General features: G+C 35.8%; 1 protein-coding gene across 4 annotated transcripts in view; it reads right to left on the bottom strand.

The window, feature by feature from the left end:
- Positions 1-18,088, bottom strand: part of MARCHF10 (membrane associated ring-CH-type finger 10) — a 187,618-nt gene that overhangs the window by 76,342 nt on the left and 93,188 nt on the right. For 2 of the 4 annotated variants that reach the window (XM_074224426.1, XM_074224428.1), the window contains exons 4-5: positions 17,802-17,982; positions 314-463 (exon numbers count right to left, since the gene is read on the bottom strand). In XM_074224426.1, the coding sequence (XP_074080527.1) occupies positions 314-463; positions 17,802-17,982 (331 nt within the window). The remainder of the gene's footprint in view (positions 1-313; positions 464-17,801; positions 17,983-18,088) is intronic. The other 2 variants (XM_074224427.1, XM_074224429.1) reach the window with 2 other exon arrangements.

An 18,088-nucleotide genomic window follows, 5' to 3' on the forward strand; every position in this document is an offset into this window, starting at 1 on the left:
GTACTTTAATATCCTCCATTCCTACTGACCTCACACACAAAGAAAAGTCACATATTGGAGTTGTAGTAACTAACAGGAAACACGTAAAAGGTTCTAAAGATGTATTATTCCTCATTCAACACATAAGGAACCAAAAATAAAAATAATTTTCAGTACAGTCTCATGATAGCTAAACTGCCACCCACCAAGGGGTGACCCAGGGCAAGATGCTCAGCCTGAGCATCTGTTTCTCTCTCTGCAAGATGAGAGAGTTGGGGTAGATGATCCCCAGGTCTTGGATTATGTGATTATATTAACAGATTAACATGGTTACCTGATCCTCTGGGAGTCTGCTCTTTTCCCTGCAGTGATGAGATCTGCCTGTTTCTATCTCCAGATGATCTTCTACACTGCATTTCTGGGCTTACTGTCAATCTTCCCAGGTTGGGCCTCTTCTTCCTTGATAATATCTGTGCCTGTGCAGCTGATAAGTGCAAAATCTTTTTAATAACTAAGTCATTTCCATCTCTCCCAAGAAAACATCTCCCATTTTAAAAAATAATGCTCAGAAGGTCTCCTGAATAAGCTATGTGTCACCATTGCCCCCATAAATGATAAAAACCAGTCTTAATGCTATAGGAGTTTTCTAATAATTATTCAACAGCTTTCAGGGAAGTTTGTTTAACTGACATCATAAAGAACCATTTACAATTCATACTTCAAGTGACAGAGTTTCATTGGTTTTCTTCCAAGTTTGAAGCAGTGTTGCTTTGAGTTTGATATGTTGAATATTTCTTATTCTCAGCATCTATTTGTGTTTCCAAGTTGTTCAAATCTGCCTTCCCAAGAGATTGCAAACATTTTTAATTGCCTACAACCTATCACATCTTTCTAAAGTTATTAATCTCAGGCGATACTCTGATAAAAAAGAAACACAATATTCGTAACTATAGGTTTTATTTTCAATTACTGTTTTTTTCTTATATTTATAATGACCTGATTTTTTTTTTTGAGTTTATCTTTTGGGTTAGTTTGCTAATCGATGTGGGTGATTTTGTTTTGATGACAGAAAATACATTGCACCATATATATGTTAAAATCAAAATTTCTTTAAAATTTGAGATAGTTTTCATGTATCTCTTCCAAAGTTCCTGAATTCATGAGGCAATAAAATTCAACAATCTGGGCTAAAGTCTACAAGAATATGAAATTATTTTATTCTTTATGGGCAATTTAGAAATTTCACAAATATATCTACTGGATGGCTGCTATGCTTTAATAGCAAATCAAGACATAAATAAGAGGCAAACTGGAATTATTTGGGGGGGGGATATTTATGAACTCATGGTACCTGGAAACTAATTGCCATCACATTTGAGATGTACAGTATTTTTTGCATGTATAATTTTCATCTAGAATTTGTAAAAGGAATAAAAATGTTGAAGAAAAATTTGCTCAGAGTCTTAGAATATTTCAAGTGACAAATACAAGACCCAAGGAATACTATTACTTTTTGGTTTGGGGTAATTAAGTGATTGAATCTATGCCAAAAAAAGGATGAGGGAAGGACATAAGATCATGCCTTAGAATTAGAACAGTCAGTACTGTTAGGTCCAACTGATAGAGAAGATAGTGGGGCCAGGATGTAGACATGACCCAGGGAGTAGGAGGGAGTGACATTTGCTTAGAAAATATAAACACAAATATTCTGAGGCTATCATAACGAGTAAATATAACGTATTGAGCAAGAAAAGAGAAGGAAATAGTGGGTTACATTATGGGAGAAGTATTAGTGGGGGACATTTTGAGAACTTTTTTCTAGTAGAAAAGGAATTTGAAATCTTTTAAAAATCTGAGGATATCTTGTTCCAGTACAATTTAATAAGGCTTTTCTGGTTATTTCCATCTCCTGAGCATTCTGAATACATAAATAAATTGCCTCCTTTGTTTCCTTCTGACAGTCATATGGGGAAGCAGTAGTATCCTCTTTTCAGGAACACAAAGGCACTGAACAGGAAACAGCCCAGGATGAAATCAGGCCAAAGTTAGGATTTGGATCCTGTCTCTTTCAGGAAGCCGAAATGAACAGTGAACTCCAACTCAGCCAGCATTTTCTAGACCAATCAGGAAAATTTCCTCTTGGAACTATACAGAGATGATAATAATTTCTTTCTCTCTGTCTTTGTTCTTCCTAAAGGCCCTCCCTTCTCCTGTTTTTTTTTTGACCTCTCTGAATTCTATTCATACATTAAGTTCTCAATGAAGGCTCTTTTGACTTTTCTAGTCCATACTGATCATTCCATTTAAAGTATTATTTTATTTGTAAATATTATCAGATTCATTATTATAAATATAATGCAGAATTTGGGACATAATTGTTCTCAAGTGGTTTTATGTGTCTTCCCAGATAGATTAATTCCTTCACAACAGTATTCATTTCTTACATTTAGGATCAGATTTAGAGTTTGAAAAATACATTCTAGGTACATTTAGAGCTGGTCTTGTCTAATTCAGCCTCCTTAATTTACAGATTATAAAACAAGCCTAGCACTATTAAGTGATTTTCCCAAGGTCACATTGATAGAAAGCACTGGGGTCAGGATCTGAACCTAAGTCCCCCTGACTCCAAATCCTGGGTTCTTTCCACTTATTTTGCATTCTCCAAATTGCCTAGGTCAATGTTCAGCAAATAGAAAATACTTGAACAACTGATAAATTGAGAGAATAAAAAAAATTCACTACTTTGGAATCTAACCTAATAAACTCATGTTATAGATTTGAAAATGGAGGCCCAGAGAGGTTAAAAATAGTAACTTGCTCAAGGTGAAGTTGCAAAGCAATGACTGGGACTTGGGTCATCTGACTTCTAAATTCAGTGTTCTTTCCATGCTGCCTTTATACCCCTAGGCATTTTTACTTTTAAAAATAGTTCCAAATAACATTTTGAAACTACTGGTGGATAAATGTTAGTTAAGGTTGATTTTTCAAAAGTTACATTTTTAACAGTTTAGCTGAAATACTCTGCAATTCTAGCATTGGAACCTTATTAGCCAAAGCACCTGAAATTTAAGATCATTTTGTTTCTCATTCTTAGAAAATCAAAGAAAAAAGAAAAGAAAAGAAACCAATATCTCCCTCAACAGAGTAGGTTTCTTTCTCAAACTAATAATTTCTTGAACATTAGTAGATCTCAACCCCTGCCAGTTAAAGAATGAGAAACACTATTTCCATTAGCCCACTTTAATTAGACTCACCAAACTACAAAGGCAAAACTAAAAGATTGCAGATTTTTGCCATGATTTGGAAGCAAAGAAATTGTTGCCATTAGTGACAGAATCTTATCAAGGGAAGATTTTTAAAGACAGAAAGAAGCTTCATCATGGAAAAGGTAAATCAGAGAGTCATTGTTATTTTTGTGCTTACAGAGCTTGAGTGGAATGATTTCAATATCTTTCACCCCTCTGTGATGTCCTTCCAGTCCTCTTTCCATGATAATAATATTAATAATAATAATAGCTATCATACATATAGTGCTTACTATATGTATAGAAACTGTGCCAAGAGTTTTACAATTATCATCTCATTTCATCTTCACAACAACCCCGGGATGTAGGAGCTATTATTATCAACTCATTTTACTGAAAGGAAACAGAGGCACGTGGAGTTTAAGTGACTTGCCCAGGGTCAAAATCTAACTAACTGATGGTTAGAATTCATGTCTTCCTGTCTCCAAGCCCAGTGCTCTCTCTATCTGCTGCACCACTAACTGTCCTCCTATGACTGGTTTCATAAGTAACAAATTTCAGGAAAATTATTGCTTTTGTTGGCTTTCATTCACTCAACAAATCTTAACTGAGTACATTTTAAATACAAGGCCTTGTGCCAGTTGAACTGTGAGAGCCATAGGAGCATAAAATATAGAGCTCAACTGAACTCTGAAAGAGCTTACAATCTAATTTATTTATTTAATTCATTTGATTTTTTCATTATCATTGTAATAACTTGACTAATCTTTGAAAACAGTCACCCTTATTCAAAATACCAGCACCTTCTTCAGATTCAATAAAGGTCAAATAATTTTAATTATCAACTCCATGAAGAAATCTGTCAAAGTTATCTCTCAATTCTTAAACCACTTTAGAACTCTAGCCCTACGCTTCCAACTGCTTGCAGAAATACATCTAATGAATGGCTGGCATGTTAAACTCAAATATATTCAAGATGTACTCATCATTTGCCTACCACTTCTTAATTCTTTGTTGTGGGTTTGTTATCATGAAGTCGTCTTTGAGTATTCCTTATCACTCAGTCCTGTTGAGTCTACTTTTATACACCTTCATCTCTACCTTGATCTTTGTAATAGTTTCCTAACTGGTCTTCCTGTATTGTATTCCCTCTCTGATCTACTTAGGTCATAGAGTTTGACTTCAATTCCTGACAAAATTCTAGAACTGTTATTAAAGGGGTTATAAGTAAACGTTTAAAAAAGGAAAGAGAGATCACAAAGTCAATATGACTTCATCACTAATTAGTCATGCCACACTGTTTTGCCTCTGCATTGTTACTAAGATAGTACTATATCTTAGTCACTAAGTTAAAGTTACTAAGTTACTAAGTTAGCTAAGATAGTGCTATAGATATAATTTACCTATACTTTTAGGTATTTGATAAGTATTAGATAAAGTTTCTCCTACCTTTCCTGTGGATAAGATGAAGAGACGTGGACTAAATTACAGAATAATCAGGCAGATTCAGACCTGGTTGAATAACCTGACTGGAAGTATATTCATTAATACTATGGTGTTCACTGGGAAAAGGTTGCCAGTAGAATGTCCAAGAGACTTGTGCTTGTGCTGTGCTGAAATTTTTATTAATTACTTGGATAAAGGAATAAATGGCAAGTTTATCAAGTTAGCAGAGAACATAGATAGTTAAGAATAAGTAATATGTACAATAGAGTCAAGATTCAAAGCAGGTCTTGACAGACTAGAAAATTTAGTTGAATTGAATAAGATTAGATTGTTCAGGGAAAAAAGACAGACTTATGTTTGTTTTTTTTAAAACAACATTACAAATACAAGATAAAACATAATTAGACAATGGATCTGAAAAAGACTAGGGAGTTGTCACAAACTAAAAACTTAATAGGAATCAATACCTCCCCCCACCCAAAACAAATGCAGTCTTTAAGTTGTAATCTTGTTCACATTTCCATTTTGTCTTACTTTGTTTATATTGCCTTGAATACATGGGTTGCTTAACAACCAGGATTAGGGAAGAGATGGTCCTGGAGTATTCTGCCCTAGTCAGATCACATCTGGCTTGGGTATTCAGTTCTAGCTCCACATAACAAACAGTACACTGATAAGCTAAAAAAATTTCAGATGGCAACTAGTATGGTAAAAAGCCTTGACTCCATGCTACATGAGTTTCACGAAAAGAACTGGGGATGGATGAGATTAGGGAAAACAATTATTTTAACTATTTGAAGGGATGGTAGATGGAAGAGAGACTTATTTTATCTGGCCCAGAGGGCAGAACTTAGAGCAACTATGAAAGTTTCAAAAAAAAAAATCAAACCAAGGTTTAATGTCAGGAAAGATTTTCTATCTGGGAAAATAAAATAGTTCAAAACTGGGATGTTCTTTGGCAGGAGGTAGTATTCTCTCCCCAAGCAAAGCCTAAGTAATCACTTGGTAGGTATATTATAGAAAGGATTCTCTTCCAGGGCTGGAATGGCATAGTTTTCTACTGAGGTCCCCTTCTACCTCTTAAATTCCACAATATCCTTCACAGTTCTGCAATGCCCTTCACGGTTCTTTACATTTCTAGGCTCATGTTATTTCTTCACCTAACAACCTTCAGGGGATTCCTTATTTCCCCTTATGTAAGAGAAACAACCTATTGTAGCATTCAAAGTTTTCTACAGCCTGGCTCTGATATTCCTTTCCAACCATATCTCATACTCAACAATCACATGCTTGACATAATTTCAACCACCCAAATCCATTCTGTTCCCCATTCATGTGTTGCATGGCCTCTCCTACTTGGAATGTCTTGCTCTCAATTCTCTCTTTCACGAAGCCCTCCCTGACTCCTACCCTCATCCTTATTCTTATCAGGAGAAAGTGATCTCTCTTTCATAATGCGTTGCCTCATTTTTGCCTTTGCAATCATTTCACTATTTCATTGGCTAGACCAAATATGTGAATATGTGTATGAGTAAGATTATAATCTCTCTGTTTTAGCATCTAGCACAATGCTGGCCCACAAGTGTTTAATCAATGTTGCTGAATGACTAAGTATTAGATGTATATCTTATGTATCCATATCCTCCATGAAGCTTTCCCTGATCCTCCTCACATTTACTCCTTACTCTTGTTATATAAGGATAGGGAACTTTCTCTGCTTATTTTATTTAGATATGGTTTAAAAGCATATCAAACTCATACCCAACTCATTTCTTTGCTATCCCAGGTTCTTCTCCACTTCAGTCACCACATAAGCAGCAACGAAATCTTGGGAGTCTTGGGATCACCTCAGTTTGATTATATGATGTTATTGTACATTTGAGAAATTTCAAGAGGATCAAGTTTTAAATTAAAATGTTCTATCATCCTCTAAATGAATCTTGAATCTGATAGTTCAGTCAATAGTTTAAGTATAGGGATCAAATTTTCAGGGAGGTACAGAAATTCTGTCTGACTGGTAACAGAAAAGTTTCCAAAGCACTCTTCTATGCCTTAGGAAGGCTAGATATCACTAACAAAAATAACTGAAACGATTCTACAAAGAATTGAGGGAAAATTCTACTCTCCAGAGAAATCTGGCAAAAGTGGAACTTTTCCTAAATTGTCTTAAGGCAGAGCAATGCAAAACAAAACAAATTTAAGAAAAATCCTTCCCCTCTGAGGACCATTATATTATGTGGGGGGATTAATTTTCTTGATTGACTGTGAATATTACTCATTCTATCCTATAATATTTCATTTCCTAACTCATTTTGTTTAAACATATTAAGATAGTTTCTAGAAACTGCAAGATATAGAAGAACAGGAAGACAATGAGATCTCTGAAATCTGTAATCTCTGGGATATGAGGAACTGGACTCCCAAGAGATGCCAAGATTCAGTCCAAGAGATAATAAAAAGAAATAATCTACTATGTCCTCAGATTGTGTAAAGTTACTGCATAATCAGTGCTATGGACACTGACTCATTATAAGAGACAACTTTTTGTTTTCTGTCATAAGTAATGGATCAAGTCTGTTTGCCTAGTGGAATGAATTTAAATGTTTGTTGTTCCACACACCAAGAGGAGATGTTAAGGCTTAATCATGCACTATAAACATTTTAAAAATAATTTTTACCCAGGAGACAGGACTTGGGGATTCAGGAAATATAAGTTTCTAATGAACAAGCATGAGAGAAATGCCCACATTGATCAGACTCTTAATTTGCCTCTGCTTTCATGTGATTTTGAATTGATCTAAAGTTTCAAGGATGAACTTTCAGAAAGACCTGCCACTTGTGACATTAGGTGAAAACTTGATCCACACTCATTCACACACCAAAATATGATAAAACAATACAGAATTTTAGTGACTGAATTATAAAACATGACAAACAGTAGTAGTCAAATGAGTCTTATGAGATGATGGGGATTTTATTTACAGCTTGTTTTTTAAGTGCCAGTCAGAGATGAGGAAGCAGAGAACACAAAGCTTCCAAGTCATCCACTTGAAGTGGTGGTGGCAGGTACTCCTTCCTGCTTCCCTGCACATTTCCTCTTCTTTTTCGCGGGGCCAGCCTATTAACATCCCTTCCACCTGCTCTCTGGTCTCCCTCTCCTCCGAGAAGCTTGACTTAAACGACTGTGGTGTGTGCATTGTCAAGGGAAACTTACCATATTAGGTAAATTTTATTTGTTGTTCTGTAGCTGAGCAGAGACTGCACAGGTGTCTCTGTTTGAGTGGGGTGGGAGAAGGGGAAGCAACAGAACACTGAAGGTGAGAGGGGTACAGGGGAAGGAATAAGAGAAGAGGAAGGAGGGACAGTAGGAGGGAGAGACATATAAGGGGGTTGGTCATCTGGTAAAGGAGGAGAGGTGAGGGGAAGGAGAAAGCAGCATAAATCAGAGTTGGGGATGTGGGTAGGTGACAGAGAAAAGAAAGGATAGAAAGGAGAATATTCAACACAGTATGGGGAGTGCTCGTTTCTGCCACCTGCACAAAAGAAAAAGAGCAATCAGGACCCAGCATTCACTGTCCAGACAGGAAATAAAAATTTGTGAATGTATCCAAGATCAACAGGTTATGATTCCCTGTGTGGGAGGGAGGTAGGGAAGGGGGAAGTTCCAGAAACAGTATGCATTGAGGGATAAACTCCTGGTTAAGAAAGATACAGAATTTACTCCACATATTCATGCCACCCCAAAAGTCAGCCCCGGTATTCTTAGGATCAACAACTGTAGAAACTTTCCCAAATGCAAGGGAAGGTCCATCATATTCTCCTGGGTCCATAGCTGCTTTTTTCTCTGCCTTGCCAGAACTTTCCTAGGGGAATTAGTAGAGTGAAAACCCTCAACATTTTCTTTTTTTCCCCCATGGATCTAGTTGGTCATTTCATCAGCAACATAAGATAGCCTGCAATTTCCTTCTGAAGAGTTCTGCATTGTATTCCTAAGATTTGACTTTACCTTTATAGAACAAAGGAGAAGTTGGTGACTATATTAAGAATAATGGAGAAATCTCTGCAGGAATTGTGAGGAAGAAGAAAAAAATGGTAATAACAAGTGAAGGGAAGAAGTATTAACATAGATGCAAATAAACTAACCTACTAAATGATACCACATCTAACTTCTTATCACTTCTGATTTTCACATGATCCCTCATCAAACTTCCTTGCTAAATCTCAACCTTATTTAACCTTATTCAAAAGTAAAAAGTTTAGTAAACTTCATAGTTTTTGAAAAGTATGAGAAAATGCAGAGGCATGTAACAGCCACTGCCTAGGAGGCATTAAGGTGAATAGAAAGTGGACTAGATCCTGGAGGAGTTAGAAGAAACAGATTCTAGTCCTAAACAACTAGCTCTATCTTTTTGGAAAAGCCATCTTCCTACTCTCGGCCTGAGCTGACTGAGTTGAACTAGACCAGGTTCTCTTAACCTTCTTTTAGTCTTATACCCCTTGGGCAGATTGACGAAGCCTAGGAGTCCTTGTCAGAAGAATGTTTTTAAATGCAGAAAAGAAAATGCATAGGATGACAAAGGGAACCAATTATATTGAAATAAAATGATCAAAATATTTTAAAAAAATAAGTTCATAGACCCTGGATTAGGAATCCCTGGGCTAGATAGGCTCCATATTACTCTAACAATGCCTCATCTTTTATAGCACTTTAAAGTATACAATGCAGTCTACAATTTGCAATACTCTCATTTTACATATAACTACCCTGTGAAATAGATAGTACAATTATCTTACCCACTTTCAGATTGATAGGTATCTCAGAGAGCTGAAATTATTTGTCCAAGATCACATCACTATTAAATGACACAGCTTGGATTCAAATGCATATCCTCTGACTATAGATTCAACTTGCAACCATATCAGCTTATGATTCCAACCACCAAACTGGGAATGAGTACTCTATAAATATTCATTTGTCTTCAAAGGATGTAATCAATGTGTATTGGTTGGAAAACCAATATGTACTGGATGGATAGTATTTGAAAGCATTTAAGCCAGGTCTGAAAAACCTCTCTTATCTCAAACTAAAGCTTCCTTATTAGCCAAGCAGTCCTTTCAAAGAAAAACTTGTATTGGCTTAAAGGGATTATCTATGGATAAGTTGTTTATGGACAAATTCCTTGTTTGAGATTCTCAGAGAGAAGGCACATTGTGATAATTGGCACTTGGGTGTGTATCATTTTTTAAAATATGATAATGTGTATTTTTATTTGGTGAATGACTATTCAATAGGAAAATTGGACAGTGATTGGCAAGGGTAGTAGTTAGTTAATAGTGACTTGCCTGTGAACTCATTAATTTCAGTCTTAAAGAGACAACTTTCATTTGAATTTATTTGTAGTATGAGTAATGGAGATTTAAAGTTTACTCTCAAACTTCTGTTCTAATTTATTTTTCAAATAAATACTTATCAGAAAAATAAAACATGGATCTTCTACAAAAAGATGCAATTTGTGTTTTTCCTTTTTAGTTTTAGAAGTACACATCACTGTCTTGATGATCTGAAAGATTGTGTCAAAAGTGGTCAAACATCCTATTCTAGTACTATTTCTCTGGTTTGTAGCTGTTGATCAGCTGCAAGAAAAAGAAAGAAATAAAAAAATAAAAAAGAAGAAAAGAAAAGAATGAAGCCGGATTGAATTTTTATTTCTTTTTTTTTGCCTCCCTAGAATTATTTAGTATGGAGTCTTGTACTTAGTAGGATCTTGATAAACTGAACTGAATTTTTAAATGTAATTATTCTGAATTCTGTTAACTAATAGTTAGAATGGAGGATGAAAAAAAGGTTTCATTTAAGGTACATCTGAACTACATCTATCTCATTGGCTGAATTTCCCAGGTTATCTTGTGACTTCTGGGTTTTCTGGCTTTGTTTGAAACACTTTGTGATTTTTCCATGTGGTGAAAACTTTATATAGAGTGTATGTGTTAGACATTTTATAAAGAAAACAATCTGAGTAAAGAAAAAGAAAAAAAACAGGCCACCTTTCTGAATGAAAACACAAGGAAGAGTTCCTCATTGAATGCAATTAGCTCTTTATTAAAAAGAGGCCTTAAAATTATCTGAAAACTCACCCAGAAAATATCTAAGACATATATAAAATTAATTCATGATATTTACTCTTTAAATCTATAATCTTAATTATATTGATACCACCAGTTCATATGTTCTATAAGGAGAATTTGATATATAGTTTCTAGATGGAACAACAAAACTTGATCATAAGATGGCTTGTTACTATGTAATTTGATGTCATCTGAATCTAATAATGATTTCCTAAATATAATCGTTTCATATAGGAAAATTCTGTCACATTATAAAGCAAAGTTACTGTACATAGGTGGTGTACTGCCATGTTAATACTATGTAGATTCCAGGATACTTGGTCTTGAAATCAGGCAATAATTTTTAAAAAAATGTGGCCTTTGGGGCTTTTTTTGTAGATATGGGTAATTCTATATAATTTTTAGATATATAGAACCACTGCTTGCCTCATTCCAGGACACATCTTTGGTAGACTTTTACCTCCTTGATTCAAGAGAGGGGCTTCTGAACTAAGTCCTGGCCCCTCTCCACATCAGGAGAGGCCCCAGGATCACACCATCTCTGGATCCTGCTATTGCTTACTGCCAATCAGGGAATTCATCATCTCCTGCTCCAGTTAGCCAGAAAGGCAGGTTTTCTGACACTTCCATGATCTAACAACACTGCTTTGTGAAGTCCTCAAAAGTTAGCCTCTTCCTATTGGGATTTATTCCTCCATCCCAGTGATCCTGAACTTCCCTTCCCTACCAGCCCAACTCAACTGTCTGACCCCTCATTATCATCCAACTCAGCTCACTGAGGGCTACTGACACACTTCAGATCTACTCACTCTTTCCACTGTGTCCCCTGGAATTACCAAGTTAAATGTCCCCTCACTACAGACATCCTCCTTTGGACAACTGTGAGCTCCTAGGGAACAGGGACTGTTTTTAGCCTTTCTTTATAGCTTCAGAGCTTAGCACCAGACTTTTGACTAATACATAATGGGTACTTAATAAATGCTTGTTGACCTTTTCTTGATGAAGTTTGGAACAGACGCTTGGATAAAAGTGGGATAAAAATCCAAGTAGAGAACAGAAGAATTGTCTTGCTGTAGTGTGGGCCCATAGGGAAATCCGATAAAATAAATTTCAAATGTACTCAGTCTTTCCACCTCCTGGTGCTCACTGAGATCTGGCTTCCTCTGGAGAGCACTGCATTCCACTCCATCCCTTCCTCAGGATGCCTTCTTTCATTTTCCCTAACCCAAAGGGAGTGTCAGAATATATCTTGCTCATTACCATTTCTAGATCTCTCTTAACACAATAGTCCACTACCTACTCCTTTACTCTAGTCTCTAATGGAGAGGGGAGCTTTTCTCCTTGCCAAGGTCAACCCTTTGACACAGCCCTTTATTCTTTCTTCTCCAGCAAATTTCCTCTACTATCAATCCCTCCTCTTTCTAATATTTCCTCCTTGTCTATTTTGTTCCTTCTCTGATGCCTACAGATTGAGCTAAGTCTTCTTCAACCTTAAAAAGTCCTCATTAGATCCTATCACCCTCACTATCATTCTCTCCTTTCCTTCTCAGCTAAAATCCTTTTTGTTTTTTTTAAAAAAAATTCCTATCAATTCTTAGTGCTTCCATTGCATCTTCTCTCATTGACTTCTAAACTTGGATCCTGATCTATCATTCAACTGAAGTTGTTCTCTCAAAAGTAATTTGTTTGCCTAATCTAATGGTCTTTTCTCATTCCTCATCTTTCCTGACCTTCCTATAGTATTTGGAATGTCTGCTTTCTTCTCTTCTTCCTCCTCTTCCTTTCCTCTCTGGTTTTTTTTTTTTGTGACAGTGCTTTCTCTTGGTTCTTTCTAACTTGTGTGACAACTTCTCAGTCACCATTCCTACATTTCCATCCATATCACACTCACTGTCCCTCAAGGCTCTAATGCAGGCTCTCTTCTATAATCCCAGTCCTACTCCTATTCTAGGTAGATTTAGATGGTTCCCTGAAGGATAGCCCTGTCTGACTGAGCATAATATAGTAATTTGGAGGAAAATGAAAAGTCAAGTTTGAAAGATATATTGAGAAAAAAGCTATTTATCATTGTGTATTTTATTATTTACCCTAATCTGTATAATTTCTCTGGTTTTAATCTTAATATTTAGATAAATGTTTTATGCAACTATCTTTTTAAAAAACATACTTGGTGAGAGGGAACTAAGATGGCTAACTATTACCATCCAGGTCTGAGTCAGGACTACTTCCCATCAATAATGATCAGGGAAAGTGGCTTTTATTCTGAACCTCCAAAAGAGCACTGCACTGATGTGTGAAGTAGATAGATTGAATTCTAGTCTGTTCTGGGAGATAGTAGAGTGAGGAAGTGATCAGTCAGTGACAGCCATCCCTCCACTCTTCACAAACCACAGTCTTCTCTGAAGACATGGAATAGAGCTTTCTCAGATCTCAGATTTTATCTAAATACAGCTCCACAGTAAAGGTTGCCCCAGGTAACTGTGGCTCAATCTATGTTACATTCATTTACTTGGCGATCTCAGCAGTTCACATGGATTCTATTGTTATGCTAATGATTCTCAAATCTACACATCCATTTTTAAACTCTCTCTGGAGCTCCAGTGCTACACCACAAACTTGTCTATTGTACATTTCAAACAGTAAAGGTATCTTAATCTCAATATGTTAAAAAAATGACTTCAATATCTTTCCTCCCAAAACTACTCCTATTCCAAACTTCCTTGTTCATGTTGAGGATGCTACCATCCTCCCAGTCACCTGGGTTCACAACTTATGCACACTCATTGTGCATATCCAATCAGTTGCCAAATCTTGTTATTTCCTTCTTTAAAACATTTCCTCAATGTTCCCTTCTTTCTATTCAAATAGGCACCATTCACATAAAGGACTTCATTACCTCTCATCCAGATCATTGCAATAGATTTCAGTTGGTCTACCTTCCTGAAGTCTCTTCCCATTACAATTTTCCTTTCACACAGCTGCCAAAATGATTTTTCTAAGTATTAAAATCTAACCATATCACTTCCTCATTAAATAAACATTAAAAGTTCCCTATCACTTCTAAGATCAAATTAAAATGTATTTTTTTGGCATTTTAAAGCTCATTGACACCTCCTCCCTTCCTCTTGCTTTAGTATATTTACACAGTACTCCCTTCCACACATTCTAGTCAGCTTGTCCTAAGACTCAAAGCACCATTCCTCTGCCTGTCATCTGGAACAATCTCCCTCCTCTTCCTCCTTTCCAAGCTGTTTGTTTATTTACCTCTAAGACAACATCTGTATGCTATGTATATGACTTCTATGAACCTCTCCATGAACATCTTATCTCTCCCCAGTAGAATATAAGTTCTTTTAAGGAAAGGGCTGTTTTTGTTTTTATTTAAGTACCCTGGCCCACAAGAAATCCTTAATCAATGTGTATTGACTAACCAAGTAATGGATTTATTGCCATTGTCATTTTTGTAGGGGAAGGGTACATCCAAAAGCTAAAAGTGTGAGCTTTATTCTTATCTCACTCGAGAATTTGTTTGCAAAAATAAAATGAAGATAGGAATTGGATAATTATCTGGTAAAGCTCAATGTTGTGATATAGCTGGATGGAAAAAAGTCAAGTCTCTGTTTTCTCCATTACCTAACAACAACAAGGTATTTGCATGAATTATATGGACTGTCACAACTGTACCATATCCAAGCAGATCTAACCTAAATCACTATCACATTTCTCAAAGAATTCTTAGGGAATGCCTAAACAAGGGGAAATGAATGGATTTGAGCATACCAATACCTTCACCTTGGAGGTATTTCATCTTCAAGGGGAACAATAGCATACTGATGTGGTGGGAAGAGAACTGAACAAGGAATTCTATTCCTGATAGCTATTAACAATGGGACCCTGAGCCTTACTTTTCTGGGTCTTAGTCTCCCTGTTTGTAGGACAAGGGCACGGAAATAAATGATCTTTAATGTCCTTTCCAGATCTAAGGTACTCTTGATTCAATGTATGATTTGGTGAAGCACTCTGGTTTAGTTTCCTTACAATGTGACTTCAAAAGGTGATGCTGAGAGCCAGTTATAGAGAAGAACAAAGTTACTTACTTTACAAAATTTCTATTATAGTTTTCTTCCATTTTACAAAACTATACCAGTCAAATTGACTCTATTACATGACTAGATAAGATATAGTTTTTGAAGTTCTATAATAATTAAGTAAAGAGGTATTCTACACTTTGTGGAATAAATGTTCTAGTAAACATAAACATAAATTTTTGCAAATCAAATTCTACTTTCCTATTGACTTCCTTTACAAAACTGGAAACTGACATCCGTAGAGGAAAAATTAACCCTTGGTGGCCTGGTTTGAAAACTTGGTAAGGCATTAAAAGAAGCCTAGCTTTATGATAGTATAGTACTACAGGCTGGACATTGTCACCTCCACTCAGCAGTTCACCTTTCCAGGTCTTTCTATATGTCCCCTATTCCAGGGTCTTTGTCATTATGTAACTTCTCTTGCCCTTACATCTCCAGGCCATAAGAATTTTACCCATGCTTGGAAATGCTTTTCCCTAACAACTTCCATAACCTTGATCTCTTTCCCTATTATTTTTCTGAATTTTTACAATGTCCTACAGAAATAGGCTATGAAAACATATTTTGGCTGGTAGACTTACTACATTGGAGTTAGACTATCTAATGATGCATTGTTCCTTAAAATTTCTTTTATTTGGTGTTTTATATAAACTAAAACAAAGTAGTTTCCTTCTTTGACAATGCTAAATTCTAAAATCTGTAAATAGGATTATTAAGCACGAGGGATACACAGCATTACTTCCAAAGAGAGATGCACCTGGAAGTTGCTGTCATGGAGTGAACAAGTTTCAAGGTATAACTCAACTATTGCATATTATACTCACATTAGGTGAAAATCTTTATGAAATCTTCATGACTACACATGGAATTAACTGCAATTACATGGATAAAATAACAGTCCTTTAAAATGTTTGTTTTTTTCTCTTTAGAATCCCAAAAGACATTTGTTCATACTGAGTAAACACAGGTAGAATATCAGAATACTAAAAAATAATTGAGTGAATGTGATCTATTAAACAAGTAGAAAAATAATGCCCTCATTTATATTTTGGAAATTTGAGGTTTTGGTCTAGTCTTAGATCATCCAGTTAACTTCTTTTTCCCCAATAAGGAAAGACAAAGGAACTTTATTACTTTCTTCACTTGGCAATAAATTATACCCTTCAGATGCTTTCTCTTCATGCTCTGGGTGAGGCTCTGGGTGTGACCTCAGTCATGAAGCCTAAGTTCCCTGGATCTTTGTTTCCTTGTTTGTAAAGTGAGTTGGTTAAATAAGACTATGGCCAAGGTCCCTTGCAACTATAATATCCGATTGTTTAAAATTTTCACATTAAAATATTTTTAATATGATAAACATTTTTCATATTTTAATAAGAATGAAGTCTATTTGTTTAATATTATCTGCTTATATTTCAAGATGGAATGGTTGAGTTAAAGCATAAACAAAGAGATAAGATTCAGTCTAAATCATTCAAAATAAAAGCTACTTTCCCTGGTCATTTTTGATGGAAAGTAATCCTGCTCCAATTTTTATCCTATTTCCAAAATAATTCTATTTTGGCTTATTAAAGCAATGCAATGTGTTTACTCTGAGTGAAAATTGCCATGTTCTCAGATTTTTTTTTTGATGCATTGATTGGTTTTGCTGATTTTTTATTTTAGCTTTTGCAAGGCAATGGGGTTAAGTGATTTACCCAAGATCACACAGCTAGGTAATTATTAAGTGTCTGAGTCTGGATTTGAACTCAGGTACTCCTGACTCCAGGGCCAGTGCTCTATCCACTTCGCCACCTAGCTGCCCTGGTTTTGCTGATTTTTAAAAAATTCTTTGTTACAAGGAATAGATCTTTGGGATAGGGATGGGGGGGGAGTGAAAGAAAAAGAAAAAATAACAGTGTCATGGAAAGAACATTGGATTTGAGTTGGAGAACCTAGGTCTGCAACTATCTGTATAACTATAGGCAAACACATAACTTCTCTGGGGCTCAGTTTCCTCATCTGTATAGTTAAAATGGACCATATGATTTCTAAAGTCTCTTCTAAGTCTAAATTATGTAGTTATACAGTAAATAAAGAGGAATTGTTTGAAAATCTAGGGGATATAAAATCAAAAGTTATTTTTAAAAATGAAATTTTAAAGAATTGTATAATAGAAGCTTTGACAGATTAAAAAGCATTTTTGAATGGTACATAAATGAATGCAACACTATTTATGAACTTGCCAGAGTATCCCTCTATTCATGCCACAGATGAAAATGCAGACCCAATGCAATAACTTTCCTGTGTTTTCTCCAGTGTTGGTTTCCAGAGAAATTTTGCTGCTGCTATAGAGGCTGCTTTAATTAGAAGCCAAAGAAATTCTTCAGACTCTCAGTGAAGTTCATCTCCTTTCTGCATGTTAAATCCCTACTGCCTTCAACAAGTAACTCTTCAGATTTCAAAGATACTTAATGAAGATCTACTGAATTACACAAAAGAAAAAAGTTCTTTTTCCCCACTAAGGCAAGATGAAGGGACTTTATTACTTTCTTCATTTGGCTATAAATTATACCCTTCAGATGCTTTCTCTTGATGCTCTGGGTGAGGCATATATCTAGGGGTCAAGAACCTTTAACCCCAGTAAAGGGTGGTGGATATGAAAAGTCATCAACTTGACAAAATCTTACATTGTTAGCTAGGTCTCCATGGTCAAAGAAAATCTGAGAGTGTAGGCAGCTAAGGTGTATGATTCAGGTCTCCTAACTCCACTAACATTACCAGGGTTCTCCAACCCTGTACTGGACTCTTACATTTGTTTCTTTATAAATAAATAAAATGCTCTCTTGGAATCAGTCACTTGGAAAGCACCTGATTTAACCAAAGCCACAGTTTTCACTGCCACTGGCATTATATTTCTATGAATCTCAGAAAAACTCACATGGAGATGGTTTGCTGGTACCAACCACATTTTTCTCAGGTTTCTTTGAACATGTGTTAACTTTATGTTTCTGCTTGACTGATGTTTGGTCTATGGCCGGAAGCTTTGATTCAGATTTTGTTATAGAAGGCTTGCTTGATAACAACCTTTGTTCAGGTCCCAAATCCTCCTCAACTGAGTTCTAGAAAAAATGAAAGATATAGATCAGTGATACAATATTATTCTTTTACTAGGCATAGCCAGAGAACTGGTAAATCTAGCAAATGTTCTAGTGATAACAGGGAAGC

The sequence above is a fragment of the Macrotis lagotis genome, chromosome 2 (assembly GCF_037893015.1).
Source record: "Macrotis lagotis isolate mMagLag1 chromosome 2, bilby.v1.9.chrom.fasta, whole genome shotgun sequence".
NCBI classification, from domain to species: domain Eukaryota; kingdom Metazoa; phylum Chordata; class Mammalia; order Peramelemorphia; family Peramelidae; genus Macrotis; species Macrotis lagotis.